Source organism: Tenrec ecaudatus, chromosome 8 (genome assembly GCF_050624435.1).
Source record: "Tenrec ecaudatus isolate mTenEca1 chromosome 8, mTenEca1.hap1, whole genome shotgun sequence".
Classification (NCBI taxonomy): Eukaryota; Metazoa; Chordata; class Mammalia; order Afrosoricida; family Tenrecidae; genus Tenrec; species Tenrec ecaudatus.
Genome location: NC_134537.1, coordinates 33,364,544 through 33,385,851, shown reverse-complemented (window position 1 = coordinate 33,385,851; position 21,308 = coordinate 33,364,544). Strand labels below are relative to the sequence as shown.

At 40.1% G+C, this 21,308-nt stretch overlaps 1 protein-coding gene across 1 annotated transcript in view; it reads right to left on the bottom strand.

Annotated features, from left to right (window-relative positions):
* IL1RAP (interleukin 1 receptor accessory protein) overlaps positions 1 to 21,308 on the bottom strand; it is a 147,576-nt gene that overhangs the window by 42,202 nt on the left and 84,066 nt on the right. The window contains exons 3-4 of the mRNA XM_075556212.1: positions 11,624 to 11,909; positions 6,081 to 6,267 (exon numbers count right to left, since the gene is read on the bottom strand). Of these exons, the coding sequence (XP_075412327.1) occupies positions 6,081 to 6,267; positions 11,624 to 11,909 (473 nt within the window). The remainder of the gene's footprint in view (positions 1 to 6,080; positions 6,268 to 11,623; positions 11,910 to 21,308) is intronic.

Here is a 21,308-nt window from a genome sequence, read left to right as displayed (position 1 = left end):
TGTGAGGGCTCTTCTGTCTGTCTTCAAATCTCTTCCAGTCGTTGGATCTCTTCACCTTAAAGACTTTATCTCCTAACTTCCCCTCAAACCATTTTATTGGGAGCTAATACAGATATCAAAGCATTCCATAGTTCAATCTCATCAAGCAGTGTTGTACAATTGCTACCAAGATCAGTTTTGAAACATTCTCTACCTTCTTGAACTCCCCTCTATCCCACCCCCACTGTACCCCAAGGAATCTTTAGTCTACTTGCTGTCTCAATAGGTTCATCGATTGTGGGTTTCATATACTGAAGAATAAACAATACAATAACAAATATTCAAGCGAGTTGGCCCCAACGACAAAATGTTTCTGATATCAACCTCAAATGTCCACTCTATTCCTTTTCAAATTCTGCTCTCCCTTATCCAAAGCAACCGCTATTTTATTTTTTTCCCACCATAGTTGAATTTTTGTTTATTTTATTTTTTGCCATAGTTAAGTTTTGCCTGCATCCCCATTATAATATATCCTGCTGAATATATTATATAAGGGGATACCCCAAAGAACTCAAAATTACACTGGGTGCTTTCATAGACCGCATTTTTCCCATGAGGTGAGCATTCAACAACTTGCTCTGAGATAGGGCACCCATTTGTGTTGCCTGGGAAGGTTCTCTCTGGCCACAGTGAAATTATTGTAAAAGTAGGATCAAAACCTATGGGATACTGTGAAAGCAGTTATCAGAGGTAGCTTGAGAGCAATATGTGCATATATGAAAAAGGAAGAGAGCCTTATGATTGATACGCTATCACAAACCTCCAGCAACTATAACAAAGTCAAAAGAACAACCGCTCCAATAGAAAAATAATAATAATAATGAGGGCAGAGTTAAACCAGCGGAAAACAAGAGTTCAATGCCAAAAAAATCAATACAGCAAAAGTTGGTTCTTTGAAAGGATAAGAGAATTAACAGCATGCTGGCAAGCCTCACCAAGGAAAGAAAGGACCAAACATCAATAGACTGGATGAGGGATGAAAAAGGGGAAATCACAACAGACCCCAACAAGATTAAAAAGATAATCACAAAGTACTATAAAAGTCCGTATTCCAATGAATTCAACAACATGGAAGACGTGAACAAATACTTGGAAAAACAATCCCTCCTTAGATGATTCCAGATAGTGGTAAAGGCTCTCAACATATCCACAGCAAAGGAATAAATAGATATAGCTATCAAGAAAAAGGATGCTGGAGCAGACAGCTTCACAGGAGAATTCTACCAAGCATTCACATGACAAAGAGAATAAGATGATCACATCGATAGATGCAGAAACAAAGCATTTGAGAACATCAAACTCCCATTCCTAATCAAGACACACAAGAAGATAGGAATGGAAGGACAATTCCTATGTTAATACAAGCTTTCTACGAAAAGCCAACAGCCAACATTATAGTCAAAGATGAAAATAATCCCACTGAAAAATGGGACCAGACAAGGATGCCCCTTTTCCCAAGTCTATCAGCATCATACTGGAAGTCCTAGTTAACAACATTAGATATTGAAAGGGCATTAAAGGTATCCAACTGGTAGATGAGGAGGTGAAACTATTGCTTTTTGCAGACAACACGATTCCATAACTACCCAAAACTCCACAACAGGAGTACTGACAGTGATAGAGGTACATGGACGAGTGGCAGGATACAAGATCAACAAACAGAAATCTACTGGCTTGCTATATACATCGGACAGGACCACAGAAGAGGAGATCAAGAAGGCAGTGCCCTTCAAAATAGCCAAGAACAAATTGAAATACCTAGGGATATATATAACCAAAAAACCAAAAGACTGATTCAAGGGAAACTACAGACCCTATTACAGGAAACTAAAAGTGACCTACACAACTGGAAGAATATCCCATGCTCGTGGATTGGAAGACTCAATATAGTAAAGATGTCATGCTTATTAAAGGCACTATATAAGTTGAATGCTATCCCGATTCAAATACGAACAACCTTCTTCAAAGAATTGAAAAAACACGTCCACTAATTTCATATAGAGAAAGAAAAAGCCCAGAATTATCAGAGAATTCCTCAAGAATAAGGACAAACTTGAAGGGCTTGCTTTACCTGATTTTAACACCTACTATAAAAACCACAGTGGTCAAAACAGTGTGGTACTGGTACAATGACAGATATTTAGACCAATGAAAAAGAACAGAAAACCCAATAATAAAACCATCAGATAGAGGCAACTGATCTTCCACAAGGGCCCCAAACGCATCAAGTGGGAGGTAGGTGCCCACTTTAACAAGTGATGCTAGAAACAATGGATATCCATCTGTAGAAATATGAAACAAGATGTTTACCTCAGCCAATGCACAAGAACAAACTCAAGGTAGATCACAGACCTAGAAGTAAAATCCAAACTATCAGGACCATCAATGAAGAATCATGACAAACCTAAGAACCTTGGCTCAGGGAATACATGGGCTAACTGCAACAGGAAAGGGTACACACACAGGTGAACCTGAAATTGACAAGTGGAATATACTAAGGATAAAACACCTGTGTGCATCAAAAGACTTCACCAAGAGGGCAACAAGAGAACACACAGACTGGGAGAGGATTTTTAGCAATGGCACAAGAGACAAAGGTCTTATTACTAAAATCTACAATAACCTCCTAGCCTGTACAAAGACCAAAACAGTTAACCCCCTAAGGAAATGGGCAAAAACCTGAAAAGAAGTTTCACTTGAGGATACTCGAATGGCCAATATACATGTGGGAAAATGCACCTGATTATCAGAGAAATGCAAATTAAAACAACCATGAGATACCATCTAACACCCTTTAGGTTAGTCCAAATCATAAAATCAAAGAGCCACAAATCTTGGAGGAAATATGGAGAGATAGGAACTCTCCTGCACTGCTATTGGTCATGTAAGTATGTGCAGACTCTGTGGAAAGTGATCTGGAGATATTTAAAGCAAATGCAAATCGAGGTACATTATGACCCAGCTATCCCTCTACTGGGCATATACCCAGAAGAGGTAAGAAATAAACCATGACCAGTCATTTGTGCTCCATTGGTTATTGCGGCTCAATTCACAATCACAAAGAATTGAAAAAAACCCTAAATTTCCATTCATAGAAGTGTGTATTAGTAAACTCTGGCACTTACCCAAAGGAGTACTAAACATTACTGAAAAGCACTGATGATCACATGAAGCACGTCATTTCATGAGAAGAGTTGGAGACAATTATGCTGAGCAAAGTCACAAAATCACAAAAGACCAAGCACAACATGAGCCCCCTGAGGTAAGTATAACCAGCACAGTAGGCATAGAAGAAAAGCCCCTTATCTCACACTATATGGGTTGAGGTACAGGCAGTTGGGTAGAGGTCAGACCAAACCCAAGGAGGTACATGTTATTCCAACACAAAGAATGGGAAAGAGGATAAGGGGGGAGGGAGAAAAGTGAGGAGCGGGGAAAGATGAAGTCATGGGGGAAGAAAGGCACTAACCCACCCAGGGGGAGAATATTGGTTGTGTCTCCAGAGAATTGGAGCGTACATACAGACCCCACCACGGTGCACCAAACCTCGAGAGCAACGTACCCACATGGCAAAATGCATGAAAAAAATGGGCTTTATGGCTGGCTCCAATCAGAACCATGACATGTTGTCCCCTGACTGGAGCATACTGTGGCAGAGGACCATACTGGGGACACACGGCGGTGAGTTAGTCTGGTCTGAATTCCTCCCCCACATCCCCCCAACCCCCGTAGCAGGGTAAACCAAGAAGGGAACATAACAGATCAGCAGCAAAAGCAAACCAAAGTCACAAAGCCTCTAAAGAGCCCCTAAAATAGACTTCAGGCAAGAAGGCTAGCCCCCAGAATTCACCCACAACCAGTGGGGAGACAGTCACAAAGGTCAGTGGACAAACCTGAAATTATGCATGCATTATTTTGCTAGTTATTATTATCTTTTTCTCTCTCTCTTTTTTTCAATATTTTGTTCTTTTGTTTGGCCTATGTGGTTGTTGGTTTGCCTACTTATATAAGATAGGCATGGGAAGCAAGCTCAAGGAGAAAGCAATGGAACTGACAGTCTTGGAAGGACTTGGGGGAGAACAAGGCGTGGGAAGGGGAGCAGTGGGCAAATGACGCCATAGACAGGGGAACAACTAGGAAATTAAAATCAACAACAAGGAGTATTTTGAGATCCTGTGGGTGTTGGAGCAACAGCAATCTAGATGAGAAGATTTACTAAGAGGGCGAGTATGATGATAGGGCGGGAGGAAGGTAAAAGGAAACAGAGGAACGCTGTATGAAGCAAAGCTATGGATAGAGGTATAAGCATAGGTGTGTACATATGTAAATACATTAATTCATAAAAATAGAAGTGTGGGCCTATGGATATATATATATATTATATATATATATATATATATATATATCAATACACTGAGGTAATGGATGGACTTCGGGCCTCTCTTCATACCCTCTCTCAATGCAAGAACACTTTGTTCTAATAACCTTTCATTCTGTGATGCTCACCCTCCTGGCACCATCTCTGAAGTTGTCTCACATTATGAAACAATAGTTTGCAATGTATGCAGAACAGAATTACTTTTATGAACTATAATCTTCATGAAATTATAAGCTTCTTGTAAAAATAATCAATATAATCCATATTACTTTGAAAAATTAGAAGAATTAGGGCTAAGAATTTCTTCATGTCTTTTTGTGTAACAAGAGACCACTTGAGCGATTTAGGTGATGTTTTACATTTCACTGAGGTTTGATCATGATGAGTGCACAACTCCTTGCAAAGCAATTCAAACAAATAGTAACTATTTGATTTAACCAAACTGCACCAAAATACTAAATAAACAAAAAGAACATGAAGACAATCGAGTTTGGTACATTCACTACTGATGTAAACACCTAAATAGATGAAGTAGTTAAAACATATCCAAGCAGATGGCATCTGAAGACAGCGTGTAGAAATCACGAGTTATCTCGTGATCCATCCGTAACAGATGGCGCGCAAAACACGAGTAAACTCGGGATCCATCTTAACATGAACCTCTTGAACCCACCTCTACTAGAAAGAAGCCCCTTCTGCCTTTAGAGGCTGTTATCAAACTGGCCCACCATATTACACAGTAACAACTTGACTGCTAATCTGGGGGTTCTCTTGCTCTCAAGTCATTAGGAATCCCATTACTTCCTTTCTTTCCATTCTCTACAAACACTGATTAAAAATCCCATTTTCGCTGAGTTGATTATGACTCATAATAGCCCTAAAGGAGAGAGTAGAATTGCTACGCATGGTTTCCAAGCTGGAAATCTTCACATAAGCAGACTCCACGCCTGTCTCCTGAGGAGCGACTGGTGGGTTCCAACCACTCAAGTTCTAGTTATGAGCTGAGTGCTTGAACACCACAGATTAGAGACATAAAAATTATGTGGAGTTTAAGGCTGCTGGATGGCCTTGTCACCTTACTGAAAATTGTTCTTCTGGAAAACTTGTCACAGAACTTTTTCATAAGCGTCATCCATGAGATTTTGATTTGGTTTATGAAGAGATTTAGAAGTTGTTCCACTGTCATAAGTGCCAACATCTAACAATTGTTTTTAAATAACACCAAATGCCCCAGATGTGGACGAGAACACAGATGGAATACAGAGGTAAGAAATACGCACATCAGAAATAAAATACAGTATTGACTAATTAACTCAAAACACTAAATTCATTGCCATCAATGTGAAATTCACCATAGAGATTAGCAACTGAATTTTGCAATGAATAGAAGAGTATAACGTTCTCAAAATGGGATTCATAGTAAGTTCACAGAAAGACATAATCTGATATTACAGGGGAAATAATTTGGGAAATGTCAGAGTTGGGACAGACCATACCCCCCCTCCTTTAAAGTGTCACAAATTAAGCAAGGGGTGAAAGACTTATTAAAGTTATTAAGGAATAAATCAGAACATTTGAGAAAGAAAATCTCAATATGTACATTAAACTCACCTAATAATTATTGCAGTTTTATAAAAAGTGAAGCATCCGCTGGTTCACTTACCTTATACCAAGTGACAGTGGGTTTGACATCAGAAGGAAAAAATCCATCCAGATTTGGACAAGTGATCTTCTGCAGACTATGTTCTAGATAGAGCTGATACACTGGGAGTTTCATAGGGGATTTGAAGCATCTATCCTTTTGGACGACTTCCAGGGGAAATGCAACTTTACTGCAATAAGTGGTGTTCCTGGAGAGAAGAATGATCAAGTAAATGAGCAGTCTCATTTGCATCTGGTTTAATAAACCCACCACATTGAAACTCACACTATGTATCTGGACTCTTCATTTATAGAATAAATTAATTTAAGAATTACATGGTGATGATATTTCATACACTAGAATTTTAAACAGTTAATAGAATAAAATATTTATATTTTAATATGCAATCCTAATTGCATAAAATCTATTTTACACTTTAAACATAATGCTGGTAAAGCTGAAGTGAGAATTTTAATTTACTTATTGATTATGATGGTATATACAATTTTTTCAGGGGGATATATGTTTCCAGAGCCCTTCATCCCCACATTCCAAAGAAAAAAAATCTTAGCTTTTTTAACAGATTAATTCTAGTTCTTAAAAATTTTCAAATGTTACGAGCATTGGAAGAAAAAATGAGTAGATAATAGTTGATCAAAAATATGCGAGGTAGTACCGATGAAGAACACAGCTTTCCCCCAGATCCTGGATGCTTCCTCCCCCCAACTACCATGATCCGAATTCTACCTTGCAGGCCTGGATAGGACAGAGGCTGTACACTGGTACATATGAGGGCTGGAGGTACAGGGAATCCAGGGTGGATGATACCTTCAGGACCAAGGGTGTGAGGGACGATGCTGGGAGAGTGGAGGGTGAGTGGGTTGGAAAGGGGGAACTGATTACAAGGATCCACATGTGACCTCTTCCCTGGGAGAGGGACAGCAGAGAAGGGGGGAAGGGAGACTCCGGATAGGGCAAGATATGACAAAATAATGATGTATAAATTACCAAGGGCACCTGAGGGAGGGGGGAAAGGGGAGGGAGGGGAAAAAAAAAGAGGACTTGATGCAAGGGGCTTAAGTGGAGAGCAAATGCCTTGAGAATGATTGGGGCAGGGAATGTATGGATGTGCTTTGTACAATTGATGTATGTATATGTATGAACTGTGATAAGAATTGTATGAGCCCCTAATAAATTGTTAAAATTAAAAAAATATCCATCACCAAATAACAAAATAATCATATCATTGTGAATGAGGGGGAGTGCGGAGTGGAGACTCAAAGCCCATCAGTAGGCAACTGGACATTCCCTTATAGAAGGGTCTTGTGAGGAGATGAGCCAGTCAGGGTTCAGTGTAGCAATGATGAAACATACAACTTTCCTCTAGTTCTTTAATGCTTCCTCCCCCCCACTATCATGATTCCCAATTCTACCTTACAAATCCAGCTGGACCAGAGGATGTGCACTGGTACACGTAGAAACTGGAAAGAGGGAATCAAGGACAGATGAACCCCTCCGGACCAGTGGTGATAGTGGCGACACTGGGAGGGGGAATGGAAGGTGGGCTAGAAGGTGGGAACCAATCACAAAGATCTACATATAACCCCCTCCCTGGGGGATGGGCAACAGGATAGTGGATGAAGTGAGACACTGGACAGTGTAAGACACGACAAAATAATAAAAATTTATAAATTATCAAGGGTTCCTGGTGGGGAGCGGGGAGGAAGGAGGGGAAAAATGAGTTGATACCAAGGACTCAAGTAGAAAGCAAATGTTTTGAGAATGATGATGGCAACAAATGTACAAATGTGCTTGACAGAATGGATAGATATATGGATTGTGATAAGAGTTGTACGAGGCCCCAATAAAATGATCATATATATATATATATATATATATATATATATATATATATATATATATATCTACCATAGTATCACCGTGTTGTTTCAGCAAGGAATATTTTGCAGTCAATAGAAAAGGTCTACCAAATGGAAAACTATAATATAAATTATGGTACAATTAATCAGAGCTGTTTGAAGCGCCTATTTTAAGAAATCAAGCCCAAATGGCAAAATAAATGAATAAGTACATACATGAAAGTGCTTAGGCTAGCTGGAAATCTGTATTGATACAAGTTTGTGTGATATTTACACAGGGGACTCCCTTTGCCATCAGAGAACTTTTCTTCTCACCATCTAACTTGTCACATGGAGGGCTTTTCCAGGTTGTCTTCTTCTCCTGCTAGAGCTAACTCCACCTCACCTCTCCTCATTTTCCAAGCATTCTTTATTTTTCTTGTTAGACATTTTCATACTTCAAAATTATTTGCTTTGTGACTTATTAATATATATCCTCTGTTAAATGTACATTGCACAAGGCAAGGCCATGTGTGTTTTAGTTTTAAATTCTTTTTTTCTTGTAAAGTATTTAAAGCTTTTAAGAGTTATAGAGGCAATATTTGTTAAACGAATGGCTGGGTGAAACATTTAGACTTACCATATATACTCGAATATAACCCAACCCAAATATCGGTCAAGGCACCTAATTTTACCACAAAACTGCATTAAAAATGTGCTGGAAAATGGCTTATACGTGAGTATATACAATTTATATAAGAAAATAAGAAAGGGATTAATAAAAAATATCTGATTCTCAAGATGGAGAGCAGATGGTCATGTGAAGACAGAGGTAACAATCAGACTGATGTATCTACAAGTCAATAAAGAGAAAGGGCTGGCAAATCCAACAGAAGCTAGGAAGAAGCTAGGAAAGATTGTCTTCCAGCTCCCTTAGAACAGAGCTTCCAAAAGTGGGCAATGCTGCTCCATGGGGGCACTAAACTGCTCGGGAAGAGGGCTACAAAGGCAGGTACCTGCTCTCTATCCTGGGTTATGGGCTATAGTACAAAAGATTTTAATTGCTGGAGTGGGTCTAAGTAATTAATTTGTTCTGAAAGGGAGTGGGAGGCATACGCTTGAGAACCTATGCTTTAGAGAGAGGATGGTCCTGCTGATGCATTAATTTCCAAATTATTGCCTATAGAATAGGAGGGAATACATTTCTATTGTTGAAAAAAAAGATTTTCTCTAGGGATGAGAAAACAAGTCATTTGTGATTTTTCTTTATGATGTCTAACACATACAGTCATTGATTCAAGAATTCTGACTAGATATTATAAAAGGGGTGGATGAGGTAGCCCATAAGACAGGGTTCAACTAAATCTGACTTGGGACCATGGTAGGAAAGTGACAAGGCATAATCTCTGCCTACAAATACTTAAAAGTCTATCAAGTAGGAGAATTCCCTACTGGCTAGGGATAGAGATGGAAATTACAAAGGTACATTTCGGTTGAATAGAAGGATATATTTTTCTGGTTTTTAAAAATGTTGAAGAATTCTTAAAAATCTTAAAATTAAACATGTAATAAATGTTGAATAAATCATTGGAATAATTTTGCCTGCTTATCTTAACAAGGGTATTAGAGCAAGGATGCAAAGAGTACAACACTGGAAGGTGAATCTAACTCCATTCCCTAAACACATGCAGGCCTATGATTGCACAAGTTCAGTATACGGTCATTCTCAGGGTAGGAATCATTCTAAGACAATGGGATACCTCCCTATTCCTTTGGGGCCTAGATTATGGGTACACAGAAAAATTGAAGGGGTGACAAACTGGAAATTGATCACTACTACTGAAGGTACACTCGGGTTTTAATAGGGAAATAGATTAATAGCCATGCACTTAGGTCTTGCAGAGAACAACGGTATCCCGAGAGTTACTGAAGACTACTTTCACATAGTTGCTGCTCATTTGGGAAATGTTAATGAATTGATTAATAATTGTCAAACATGAAAAGAGTGCCAATGAATATGTAACCCAAATTTAATAATATATGGCTGTAGATACCAAAGCTTTCAGATATGGACTAAGGTTACCTAATGGCAGAACTGGTTTAAACCTATCCTGTGAGGCTGTACTTGGGCATAACTGAGAGCTCATGCCTACTGCAGATTCCTTGGAAGCCCATAGGGGAGTCTACAGTGCACTCCAATGAAACTACAGTGTCAGGGGACCATCTCAGCAGTCTTCAGTGGTTGCCTGGGCGTCCAATGACACAGTGATACGCCTTTCTATGATTGGTAAGAGTTGCTTTATCATACAATTATAACGCAATTTAAATTTATGAAAACATCATCCTAATTTCCCACCAGAAAACAATAAATGTCCATGAAAGAAAAGGAGCGCTCAGAGCATGGATGGAAGACCTGTAAACTATGCAAAATAAAAATGTGTAAGTCAGTTGAGACTTTACAACCCAAAGTAACTCAAAAATTAAAATGGTGCTTTGGGTGAAAAATAGCCAAATCACTAACCTTGAAATGGTTATTGTTTGGAGAGGTTTTCTGATTTTTTTTGTAGCAAAAACATTAATTTGCAGTTAAAATATATTGTAAAGTAAAATGAAATTTTACATACTTTCAAGGCAAAAAGAACTTTAATTATTTTTCTTTAGTAAATATGGATGGCTTTTGGTTATCTTTTATTTCCAGGGATAGGGCATACCTGCTTCTTCTCATAGGGGCTATTTCAGTGGAAAGGTATTGCTTTTGTTAGAGGAATGCTATACTGTGTACTTTCAATCATATCTACCTAAAGTAATGGTTCTAGTCTCATAACAACATTGCCTTATAAGGAAGCTTGGAAATAGGACACTGTTGCCCGGTTCCTTTTCCTTATCAGAGAAAACATTGTGGGCACAGAGGAACTTCCTCTATCGATTGCACATACACGAGCAGAGGGTTTCTCCAGTACACTGCTCCAGAGGGGTGCATGAAGGGCGTCTTCCTCCCTGCACTATTTATGCACAGGAGACAGGATGGACTCTTGTGGGCCATGGGAGCCCAATGAAGGCATGTAGCTGATCTCGCCCGCTCTCTTCTTAATCTGGTAACAAGTTGACCTGTGCACCAGTAAGGAGCATATGCTCTGTGTATTTCCTCTGACCACCTCAAATGCAGGTATGGCAGCTCTAAAGACATTTGCCGTTTCATAAGTATTGCGCACTCATTAAGATCATCCCGAGCCTCTACTTTGTGCCAGACACTTAGCAAGATGCCCAGAATAACAGATATGAATGGGCTCGATTCCTTTTCCTGCTCATATTCTAGGGAATTTGGTCTTCCAGGTAGAATAGAAGTGTAGTCAGATTTCAACCTAAGGGCAAGAGAGCAAAGAAGCAAGATACTGAGGTAAAGAATAAGAATGGAGGAAGAAGAGGGAGGAGGGAGGAGGAAGAAGAAGAAGAAAACAAGGCACCACCATTCTTGTAGACTTGTGCTACCGTCGGGTGAGGAACAAGCTCTGCATAATATTCTTGGCATAGCATCTTTTTCTCTGCACATCTTTCCAGGCCACGTCATCGAAGTTACGAGGGTGAAATGTAATTCTTTTGAAATGCCTTCTCTTATCCCTCCCCAACTTCATGGCACACGCAGTCTATCAATCAAAAGTCAGCAAGACAAGGAGAGGGCAAAGCCATCGACGACAGTCAGGTTACCTTAACATGCAGGTATAGTTGCCCGTGTCATTGAGGAGCGTGGGGCGGAACCAGAGCACATCTTTCTCTTTAATAATGCGGTTCTCGGGGAGGCGGAAGTTGATCGGTTCCTCCAGGTCCCGATCCTGCCCTGTCCAGTACCAGATCAGGGTGAGGCCGGCTGCATGGGCTGTGCTGTAGTTATATTTCAAGAAGTGCTCAAACAGTGGACACTTGATGCGCGCTGGCTCGTCTTCAAATACTTGGATCTGCCTCATGGTATCTAGTCCCCAGTCGTCGCAGCGTTCTGAAACCAGAAAAAAGATAGAGCAGGTGAGTCACCCACCTCACAGGAACATGCCTCCTGAGAACATATCTTCTCAAGATGATGTGCCTTTCCCCGGATGCCCCTTCATTGATTATCATCAATGCCAAAGCACAGAGAGAAATTCCATCGCCATTGAATCAATTCTGGTACTGGTGATACACTGTGGGATACAGTAAATCACCTACCAAGGGTTCTTTGCTCTCAGATTTATGTCATCAGGTGTTTTGTTTTGTTTTTTTTGCTGCACTTCTGAGGTGGGTTTGAACCGCCAACCTTTTAGTCATCCATCACAAAATGCTTGCTCCACCCAGAGAGTTCATTTTAAAATGTTGTTGTGTGCTGTTAAGTTCTTCTGACTCAGAGACCCACCCATGTGGCAGAGTAGAAATGCCTCTCTGTAATGAGTGCTTACAGTAAACTGGGCTCCCTTTCCTTATTTGTTTTTTGTGTATCTCTGGGATAAAGATTTGGTCTAACAGCTTGATATAATTGCATTCTGCAACATATGAGGGATGATGATCTGGCCTAAAATAATCATATCTTCTTTTTCACTTTCTACGAACAGAAGAAAAGTTTCTAAGGAAAAAGCTGTCACTGAAAAGGCCATTCTTAATATATGCAAAAACTCACTGCCATCGAGTGAATGCCAACTCGCCTCAACGTACAGGACAAGGTAGAACTGTCCCTGTGAGTTTCCTAGAAACTCCTCAATATATGCAAGTACACTAAAATATTAATAAGCTATTTAAAACACCAAGCCTCCAATTTTAGTGCATGTGTACTTGTAGCACATCTCCATCCACATGTGTTCACCAGCTATCATTCTGGACAGCAGAATCTCAGCTCTCAACTTAGGTCTCCATGATCCTCATTGGGAAATAAGATTGCTGAAGCCTTAAGTTTATGATCCAGATTAAAAGGAAATACATAATCATTTTTACAAGTTGAATTTTATGCTATGAAAGTAACAGCTCACTCATACATGCAAGGGAGGAAAGGATGTTTTCATGTGTGTGCTATTTGAACTTTGTGCTCTCCGTAGCACTGCATGCAAGCAGAAGAGAGGTCAAAGGTAATTAAGTCCTGTTGGGCCTAAGGGAGTCACATTTCCTTGAACCCTTTTAACATATGTACACATACATATATATATGAATATATTTTTCAATATGTAACCCTTTTGAGTAGTTTATTGTGTGAACCTGGCTGATAAACATGTGGGGTTAATTGAAGGGCGGAGGGACAAATGGCTCAGTAAGCCTCACCTTTGGAGTTCTCAGATGTCTGGCTTTGTGATGGTTGCTCCAAGGTGCAGCTGCCTTAGCTAGTTCCCTGCTTCAGCTGACAAGGCTGACTTCCTGCAAGACATCCCCAAGGAGCAGCCACATGGACCTTCCCTGATGCAGCCCTGGGTGCTGGAGCATCCATGTGGAGACCCCTGCCAGTACTGAGATGCTTACACTTTCACTGACTTGGCTTCCCTCCTGCAGTCAGCATCATAGTGTGTTTTGTGAGATGGAGGAGGACTTTGTAGACTGGTATTGGACATATGAGTTAATCGTTTAGTGTTGGACTTGTGGGCTTGGGCAGCACTGGGTTGGTATGTTTTCTTGATGCACACTTACCCTTTATATGAAACTCTCTCTTATACATGAGTTTCTGTGGATTTGTTTCTCTGAAGTACCCAGAATAACACACCTTTTTACATTTAAGATGGCATCTAAATGTTATTCTTGGTAAAATAAATGAGAAGTCAATTAGTATAAATGCTAAAAATGATCCATATGAAATGAACACAGTGATTCCATCTTTTAACTACAGAAGATAGAAGTAATTTTCCACACACTAATCACCACCTACAAAGCACTTTGGTGAATTTTCTTTTAATAGTTAGGCATTCTCAACTATTCCTTTTTATTCTTTGAACTTGCATTAATTCTATTATCCCACATACTATTTAGTTATTTTTATTTCCCTTTAATAGTTAAAGTTTTCATTATTTTATTTTTCTGTTCAATCTATAACTCAAAGTGATGATTTTTTTATTCAGGAATCAGTTTTATTAAGATTAACACCCTATGTCATTTGAGTAATATGTAGTTAAAATTTTTTTTTTGAAATCTAGATTTTTATTTTTCTACTTCTGTTTTCTTTAGCATAATTAATATTGAAGGACTAAAAGATTGAAATAATAAAAATATATAAAGAGTCTTCTTCATTTTAATTAAAAATTATCTAGGGATCAAATCATATCCATAAGACAATTTTACAAATGATACCATTCCAATAAATATGATATGAGGTTTTTTTTCAATCAGGTTGTTGGATTGCATTCACTTATTTTAATTGATTTTTTTTGGAAGAGTTAAACATTTTAAAGAATTTTTATATAACAATTTTTATTAGACATGTATCTTTTAATGATCTGGATAATCTTTCTCTTCATGTGTGGGTCTAGATAATAACTCAAAAATATTGTGGATATAGTGTACACTCATTGAAGAAGTTTGTTTCATAGTGAAGTACAAAAAGAGTCTGGCTATAGTAAGGTCATCCAATTTTTTTATCCTCCTAAGCAATATGCCCAATTTATCTTTTTTCTATCAAAATTGTTTGTAATGGTCTATCACTTGACAACGCTAGAAGAGAGAGTTCATAAAAATAATCCTATTTCCCACACCTGCTATCCATGCCCTTGGCAAGGTGATGCTGTGAATTTTCCACTGAATAGAGCAGTATTTTTTCCCGCCCTATGGCCTGGGCTTTCACTGTGGCTTATAAGATATAGAGCGGTAGAGCTAGAGAGTGAAGAGGAAGGAGGAAGAAGAGGAGAGAAAGGGAGGGAAGTAGAAGAGGAAAGAAAGGAAAGAGAGAACTGCAGCAGAAATGACGGCGTGAATTCCAAACCTGAGGCTTAAAGACCTTGTCAGTTTTTGCATCTCTCGAACCCATGCGACCATGTGAGAATACAGCTGAGAAAGCTCACCGAGTAAAAGGACCATGAGAACTGAGGCAAAGGAACTGAACTTCTGCTCCTAAGTTTGCTGACCTAGATGGAAGAATAATTCTAGCTAGAAGCATAGCTGACCTAGATGGAAGAATAAGTCTAGCCTAGGTAATGATGCCAATCTAGTATTACCAAGACTGCCTGGACAATTTACAGGCTCACTAGCAAAAATACTGGTGATTAAGTTTTTCAAAAGTCATTGAAGTTTGTGATTCTCTAATCACTCAAAAACAAATAAACAATCAGAAACAAACAAATGAACAAACGCACTGCCATGAACTCGATTCTGACTCATAGTTACCCTGTAGGACAGGGTAGATTGGCCCCTATGGGTTTCTGGGAGTGTAACTTTGTATGGGAGCAGAACACCTCATCTTTCTCTCCTGGAGCAGCTGGTGGTTTGGAACCTGAGGTGAGCAGCCTGATGTGTAACCCACAAAGCCACCAGGACGTGTCACCAGGATAGAGAATTCATATTATGGCAGTGAAGAGCTGAGAAAACAATTAAATGAGAGCGATTTTAATTTTGAGAAAACAAAGAATTTGAAGCTTTTTGACTTTCAAAAGGATCTGCCACCTTAGCAAGTAATAAATCTCTGGGGAATTTAACAAGCTGTTTTTTTTCCAAATTCAACAAGTGGACAATTATTTATAAGCACGGGTATTGCCAGATAATGTCATTGGGCCAAGGTTCAATCACATGTATGTGGGTGGTCTCAATTTTTCCCCTAACAATCTGAAAGGATTTTGTTTGTTTGTTTTGGTCCCTGAGCATGCAGAGCTGGGCATGTAACAGTGTGGAAAGGCAGGCTTTTTCTTCAGGAGTCCTAACATAGGCCAGCGTCCTTAGTCAGTCCTGTCCAACTGCCGAGCCTACGCCAAGCAATGGATCCTCTGGCGGTAGGGTGCTGAGAGCTCTGGTCAAAGCCTTTGTTCTCATCTGTGCAGCTGTGTTGGTGCTCAAAGAGCATGGGGCTCCAGATGAAAGCACAGCTACACTGGCCAGAGTTGCTGCACAGGTTTTAGCTCCAGCTGAACTGCCCTGTTGACATTTGCATAGTTTCTCACCTCTGTGGAAGCACAGGTGCTGCTTGAAACATGAGCTGCTACTGAAGGCTTGGTGAGGTCAAGCAGGTGTACACAGAGGGGGTGGGGTGGAGCCAAATAAGTTCCAGAAGCACTTGCTACCCTCTTGGCAAGCTTAGGGCTTTTTGCCCCCGTGGATGCACTTGTGCTTCTGCAACAGTGAGTTGTGCTTGAAGCTCTTGATGCAGGTCTCACCATGACGAGGCTTCCTGCTCTGTGCTACGCTGCTGGTGCTCGAAGCCTACACCCAAGTTAAAGCCTTTACCCAGCAGGTCTTGTAACATGTGTCCGGTGGCCTTGTTCTATATCCAAGACCCCCAGCCTCTAGTAGCTAGCCTGAATCACACTCTAAACCAGCCTCGGGTGAAAAGCTGTCCCCACTCTTGGGTGTCTGGAGCAGGCTCCTCAGCAGGTTTGTTAACATCTTTATGTCTTGGTCCAGCACAGCTCAAGAATGTCTTCTTGACCTCTGACTTAGCATTGAGTGAAATGTTTTTCTTAATTTCAGATCTTGATTCCTGGAAGCCCTGTGGATTGATTCCTGTCGCTGTGGATGGGCAAGTACCTCTGGACTAGAATTGACACAAAATTATTTTGAATGACTACGTGAAAAGACAAGCGTTCATAAACTACTGAAGAGTTTTCCTAACAGTTGGAGAAAAGGGCCATATTTTAAAGGCCAGGACTCAGAATAGGTTTGCATGTTGAAAATGATGTCCGGTCTTGAACTTAACAAAACTATCAAAGTGTATAGGTGACATTCTCACATGCCTAAAGAGTGGATAGTTCTATTTCATAGGTGCATCACCGAAACCTCTGAGGGACTGTATCCTTTAAAATGGTAAGTTAAAAGAAGAAAACATAGGATCCAGGACTAGAGAGGAGTGAAAGGATCCTCTGGAGGCAGCAAAGGAAGCACAAGGATGGCCGCTGTGAGGCGGGCCTGGAGACAGAAAAGAGGAAGAAGGTGGAGACAAGAAGGAATGGAGAGGAAGAAGGAAGACAAGAATGGTGAATAAAATAAAGGAAGGAAGGAAATAAATATTGAAAAGAAGGGGTAAGAAAGAAATCTTATTGAAAAACCCAGGTCACAGTGTCATATACTAATCACTTGGTCAGGAAAAAAATATTGATAATGACTTTTCTGAAGAATATTTGAATATGCATTTTGCGTCTGAATTCTCAGGTAAATAGTATATGTAGAGAAAAGGCAAAACACTGTACAATAGCTGAAGCCTGGAACTGCTGGCATCACATTAGAGCAGTGGTCCTCAACCTTCCTAATGCCACGACCCTGTAATACAGTTCCTCATAGTGTGGTGACCCCTCCATCCATAAAATTATTCTCATTGCTACTTCCTAACTATAATTTTGCTACTGTTATGAAGCAGGAGAGCCCTATGAAAGGGCCGTTCCACCCTCAAAGGGGTAGCCACCCACAGGATGAGAACTGCTTCTCTAGAGCTATGCATTGCACGACTCAAATTAGGTGATGAATCATTTAACTAAATCTATTACCATTCCTGTTACCATCCCTAACATCTGAATTCTGACCACACCAACTTGGGCCAGTTCTGATGTCAATCTTCAGCCTTAACAGTTTTTCTGGCAAATTGGAGAGAAGGGGGACACCCTGTTGGGAGTTAATTGTGTCTTGATTAAATGAAACTTTTTTGATTTTAATATTTCGAGGAGTCACTCAGGCCCCTGGAAGTCTTTATAACTCTGGACAATGATTAATAGGATCATACAGAATGAGTGGCAGGTGAATTTTTCATTTGTAAAGAAAGAAAATGGTGATGGGAAAAGATGGAAAATGAAAGTTAGGAAGATATCTCGTCCACAAGCAAGTGCCCAGGCAGACCAACTTAGGCAGAGGTATGAAACGGATTTTGAAGATCACAGGCAGATGGTGGCAGAGACTGTCTAGCAGTTCATGAACCAATGCTGGCTTGCTTTTCCTTCGAGAGAACTACAAATCCCTAGCAACTGAATAGGAACCACATGACTGGCTTATTGCCGATACACTATGCGGCAAAGACTGCTGCAGAACTTTAAACGCCCTGCATGATCCCTAGTGCGCTCTCCCCTTCTTCCACGTAGAGTTGGAAGATCAGGATCTGAAAATGGTAGCAAGCGCCTGAAATACTCCTTAGATTTAAGAGCGCAGAGGCTTTTTCTTTACTTTAGACATGTCATCAGGAAAGAAGACCATGTTTGATAGAAAGAGACATCATATTTGTTGAAGCAGACAGTCAGGAAAACAACCAAACAAACAAGGAAAGCCCTCAATGAGATGGATTAACACAAGATCCTCAATAATGGGCTCAAACATTCCAATGATCATGAAGATGTCACAGGATGTGGCAAGACTTTGTTCTGTGATAGGTAATTCACAAGTCAGAACAAGCTAAAGGTAACGAACACCAATGAGCATGACAAGATGGAAGAACTCTGTGCTCTCTGCAATCGCTCAGAGAAGAGCTGATCAGGAAGGCTACCTGCCTCTCATGGGACACAACTTTGGATTTATTTGTTATAGCAGAAACACTATGGATCTGACCAACTGAAAATGGAGGATCTTAACTTTCATAAGTTAACAAGTCCAGAGCAATCAACAATCTCTGTTAAAGTCCCTTTTATATCATAATATAAATATTGATCAATCACCAAGATTTTGGGCTGATTCTATAGACCTCATAGTTTACCAATCAAATAAAATGCAATATATTTCAAAAAGAGAAAATAAAATCATTTTACTGGTTTTCTATCTCCCTCAAAGAATGTGTGTTAGGCTGGGTTCTCTGGAAAAACCATACCAGTGATACTCATATATGTATAACAAAGAACTTTATATAAGAAGTAATTTTATATCAAGGAGGTATCACAGCCCAGTCCAACTCAAGTCCATGGGTTCAATGCTAGTCAGAGCCTTCTGCAGACTCACACTACTGAAAGCCAATGATGCAGAGCGAGAAGCAAGGAGATCACAGTATGGTAGGTGAAAACTGGCGTGGATCCAAGGTGTGTAGGAGCATGACAGGGGACCCAGAGCTTCCAGGGTTAGTGTCCTACAAGAGGCCACTCCTGGAGGCAGATACAGAATCCAAGCAAGGAGGAAGATGAAGGCAAGGGAAAGATTCCAAGTGTATCTATTTGTTTATTGACTCTCGTTATTTTAGTTGAAATTTAATGACCATGATATATATCATTCCTTATTATAATTGCTTCCACAATCAGTTTCCAATCATTCTTTTTCTACATGGGTTCCTTGACATCATCTCCTTTTACCCCACAATCACCACTGTAGCCCCCTCCCCCAGACACCTTATTCTACTTGCTCTCCCTGTAGGCTCATCAATCCTGTTTGTTGAACCAATATAGCGAAAATTGGAAAAGGATATAACACAGATTCAAGAGGGTGACCCCATTGACATAACACATCTGAGATAAACTCTACTATGAACAATGAACAAAAAAACAAACAAAACCATAAAAACCTAAAATGCAGAAAAATTTGGAAACCAGATCATGTTCAGCATGCATCATACTGGGGGGAATCTACTGACATAGTTGTAACTGTTCAGGGCAGATTCACGCCTTTGATCTTCTCTCTCCCAAGCACTGTGTTCAGTGACCACTTTCCTCCCATCCATCAATTGTAGACAGGGGCGTTCTCTAGAGGCTTGCTTCCTGTGTTGTTACACAAATGAATCTTGGGGTCCCGTTGTCGTTCATATCCTTTGTACACCAGGTTCTACAATTTAGGCTCCAATATGTACTCAAGTCCGTCAGTGACTGATAACAGTGTGCTCCTTCCCTGTGGAGTCAGTTGATATCTCTCTTAGATGGCTGTCTATTTAGAGACAAGACATGAAGACCCATAACACTATTTTATCTGACAGCTGGACAGCATCTAGATTATTCGCCACATTTTGCTAAAGCACCTGCACCTTCTGTGTTCCCTTCCTGAGGGTGAGTATTGAGCAGGGACATGATGGAAGAACAAATTGTCCTTAAGTTGGAGCTAAGATTTAGTCTGAGCCCCAAACCCATCACTTGATCTATGCTTTTCCCCCTTGTAATTTTCTGTAGCTTGGGAATTAATATATTTGAAGTGGGTACACCCCCCAAATGGAAAAAGCTCCACTGGGCAGACTTTCTTAGTACCCATTGTTCCTGCTAGGTGACAACTGAGCAAGTCACTCTGAATTAGTGCACTCAGTGGTGTCCCATGGGAAGGTTCTCTCAGGTTAGAGTGAATTTTTGTGAAAGCAGTTTCACTTGAACCTTTTTTTTTGGCGATGCTCAATTTAAGAGAACAACTGTGTGGCTGTGAGATTTTGTTTCCTGCTCAGAGAAATGCCACAGAAGCTGTTGTGACGTTGACCACAGCTTACAAGGACAGCACCATGAGAAAAACCGCAAGACTACAAGTCATTCTCTCATTTCAAAAAGGGTGAAAGATTGATTGATGACAAAACTCATTCAGGATATCTGTCAACTTCCTGAAAGGACAAAAATGTCAACTTATAGTGCTTTTGAAGTTTGTTCCACCGGGTCAGAGGGTTAATCAAGCTCTATGTAGAGGTTCTGAAAAGATAGTGTAACAGTGTATGATGGGGGGGGGGTCTGATTTGTGGCAGGCAGATTGGGGACTGGTGTTGCCACCATCACAATGTACCTGCTAATGCAGCCATCTCAGTGTGGCAGTTTTTGGCAAGAAACAGCGTGCCTCTCTTGCCCCAAGAACCTTACTCACCCAACCTTGTTCCATACAATTTTTTGTTTCCACAAATGAAGAGGGACATGAAATTACAGCTATTTGAAGATGTAGAAGAGGGGAAGAAAAAAGCCAGGGAAATGCTGTCATCCATCCAAACAAATGAGTTTAAGAAATGTTCCCAAGAATTGAATTGCAGATTTGACAAATGTATTAAGTGTAATGGAGAGTTCTTTGAAGATTACAAGGTTATTTTGTTAAAAAAATAAATAGATAGATAGCTTTAAAAATAATACTTCTATGTTTTGGGGGGTATCCCTTTGTATATCAAGGAGTCCAGGCAGGGAAAGTATGGTTGGAGACGGATTTGGAAGTAATTGTACAATTCTGTTAGACATGGTTAAACTATGGAATGATAAGACATATGAATTAACTTCTAAGTGTCTCTCTTCTAAATGGTCACACCCCTAAGGGACATTACCAGGCCACCTCCTGATAGGTAGCTTGGACTCTTCTTCCCCTAGGAGGTCCCATCCAGTTGATATAAAATATTACCAGCACAGAA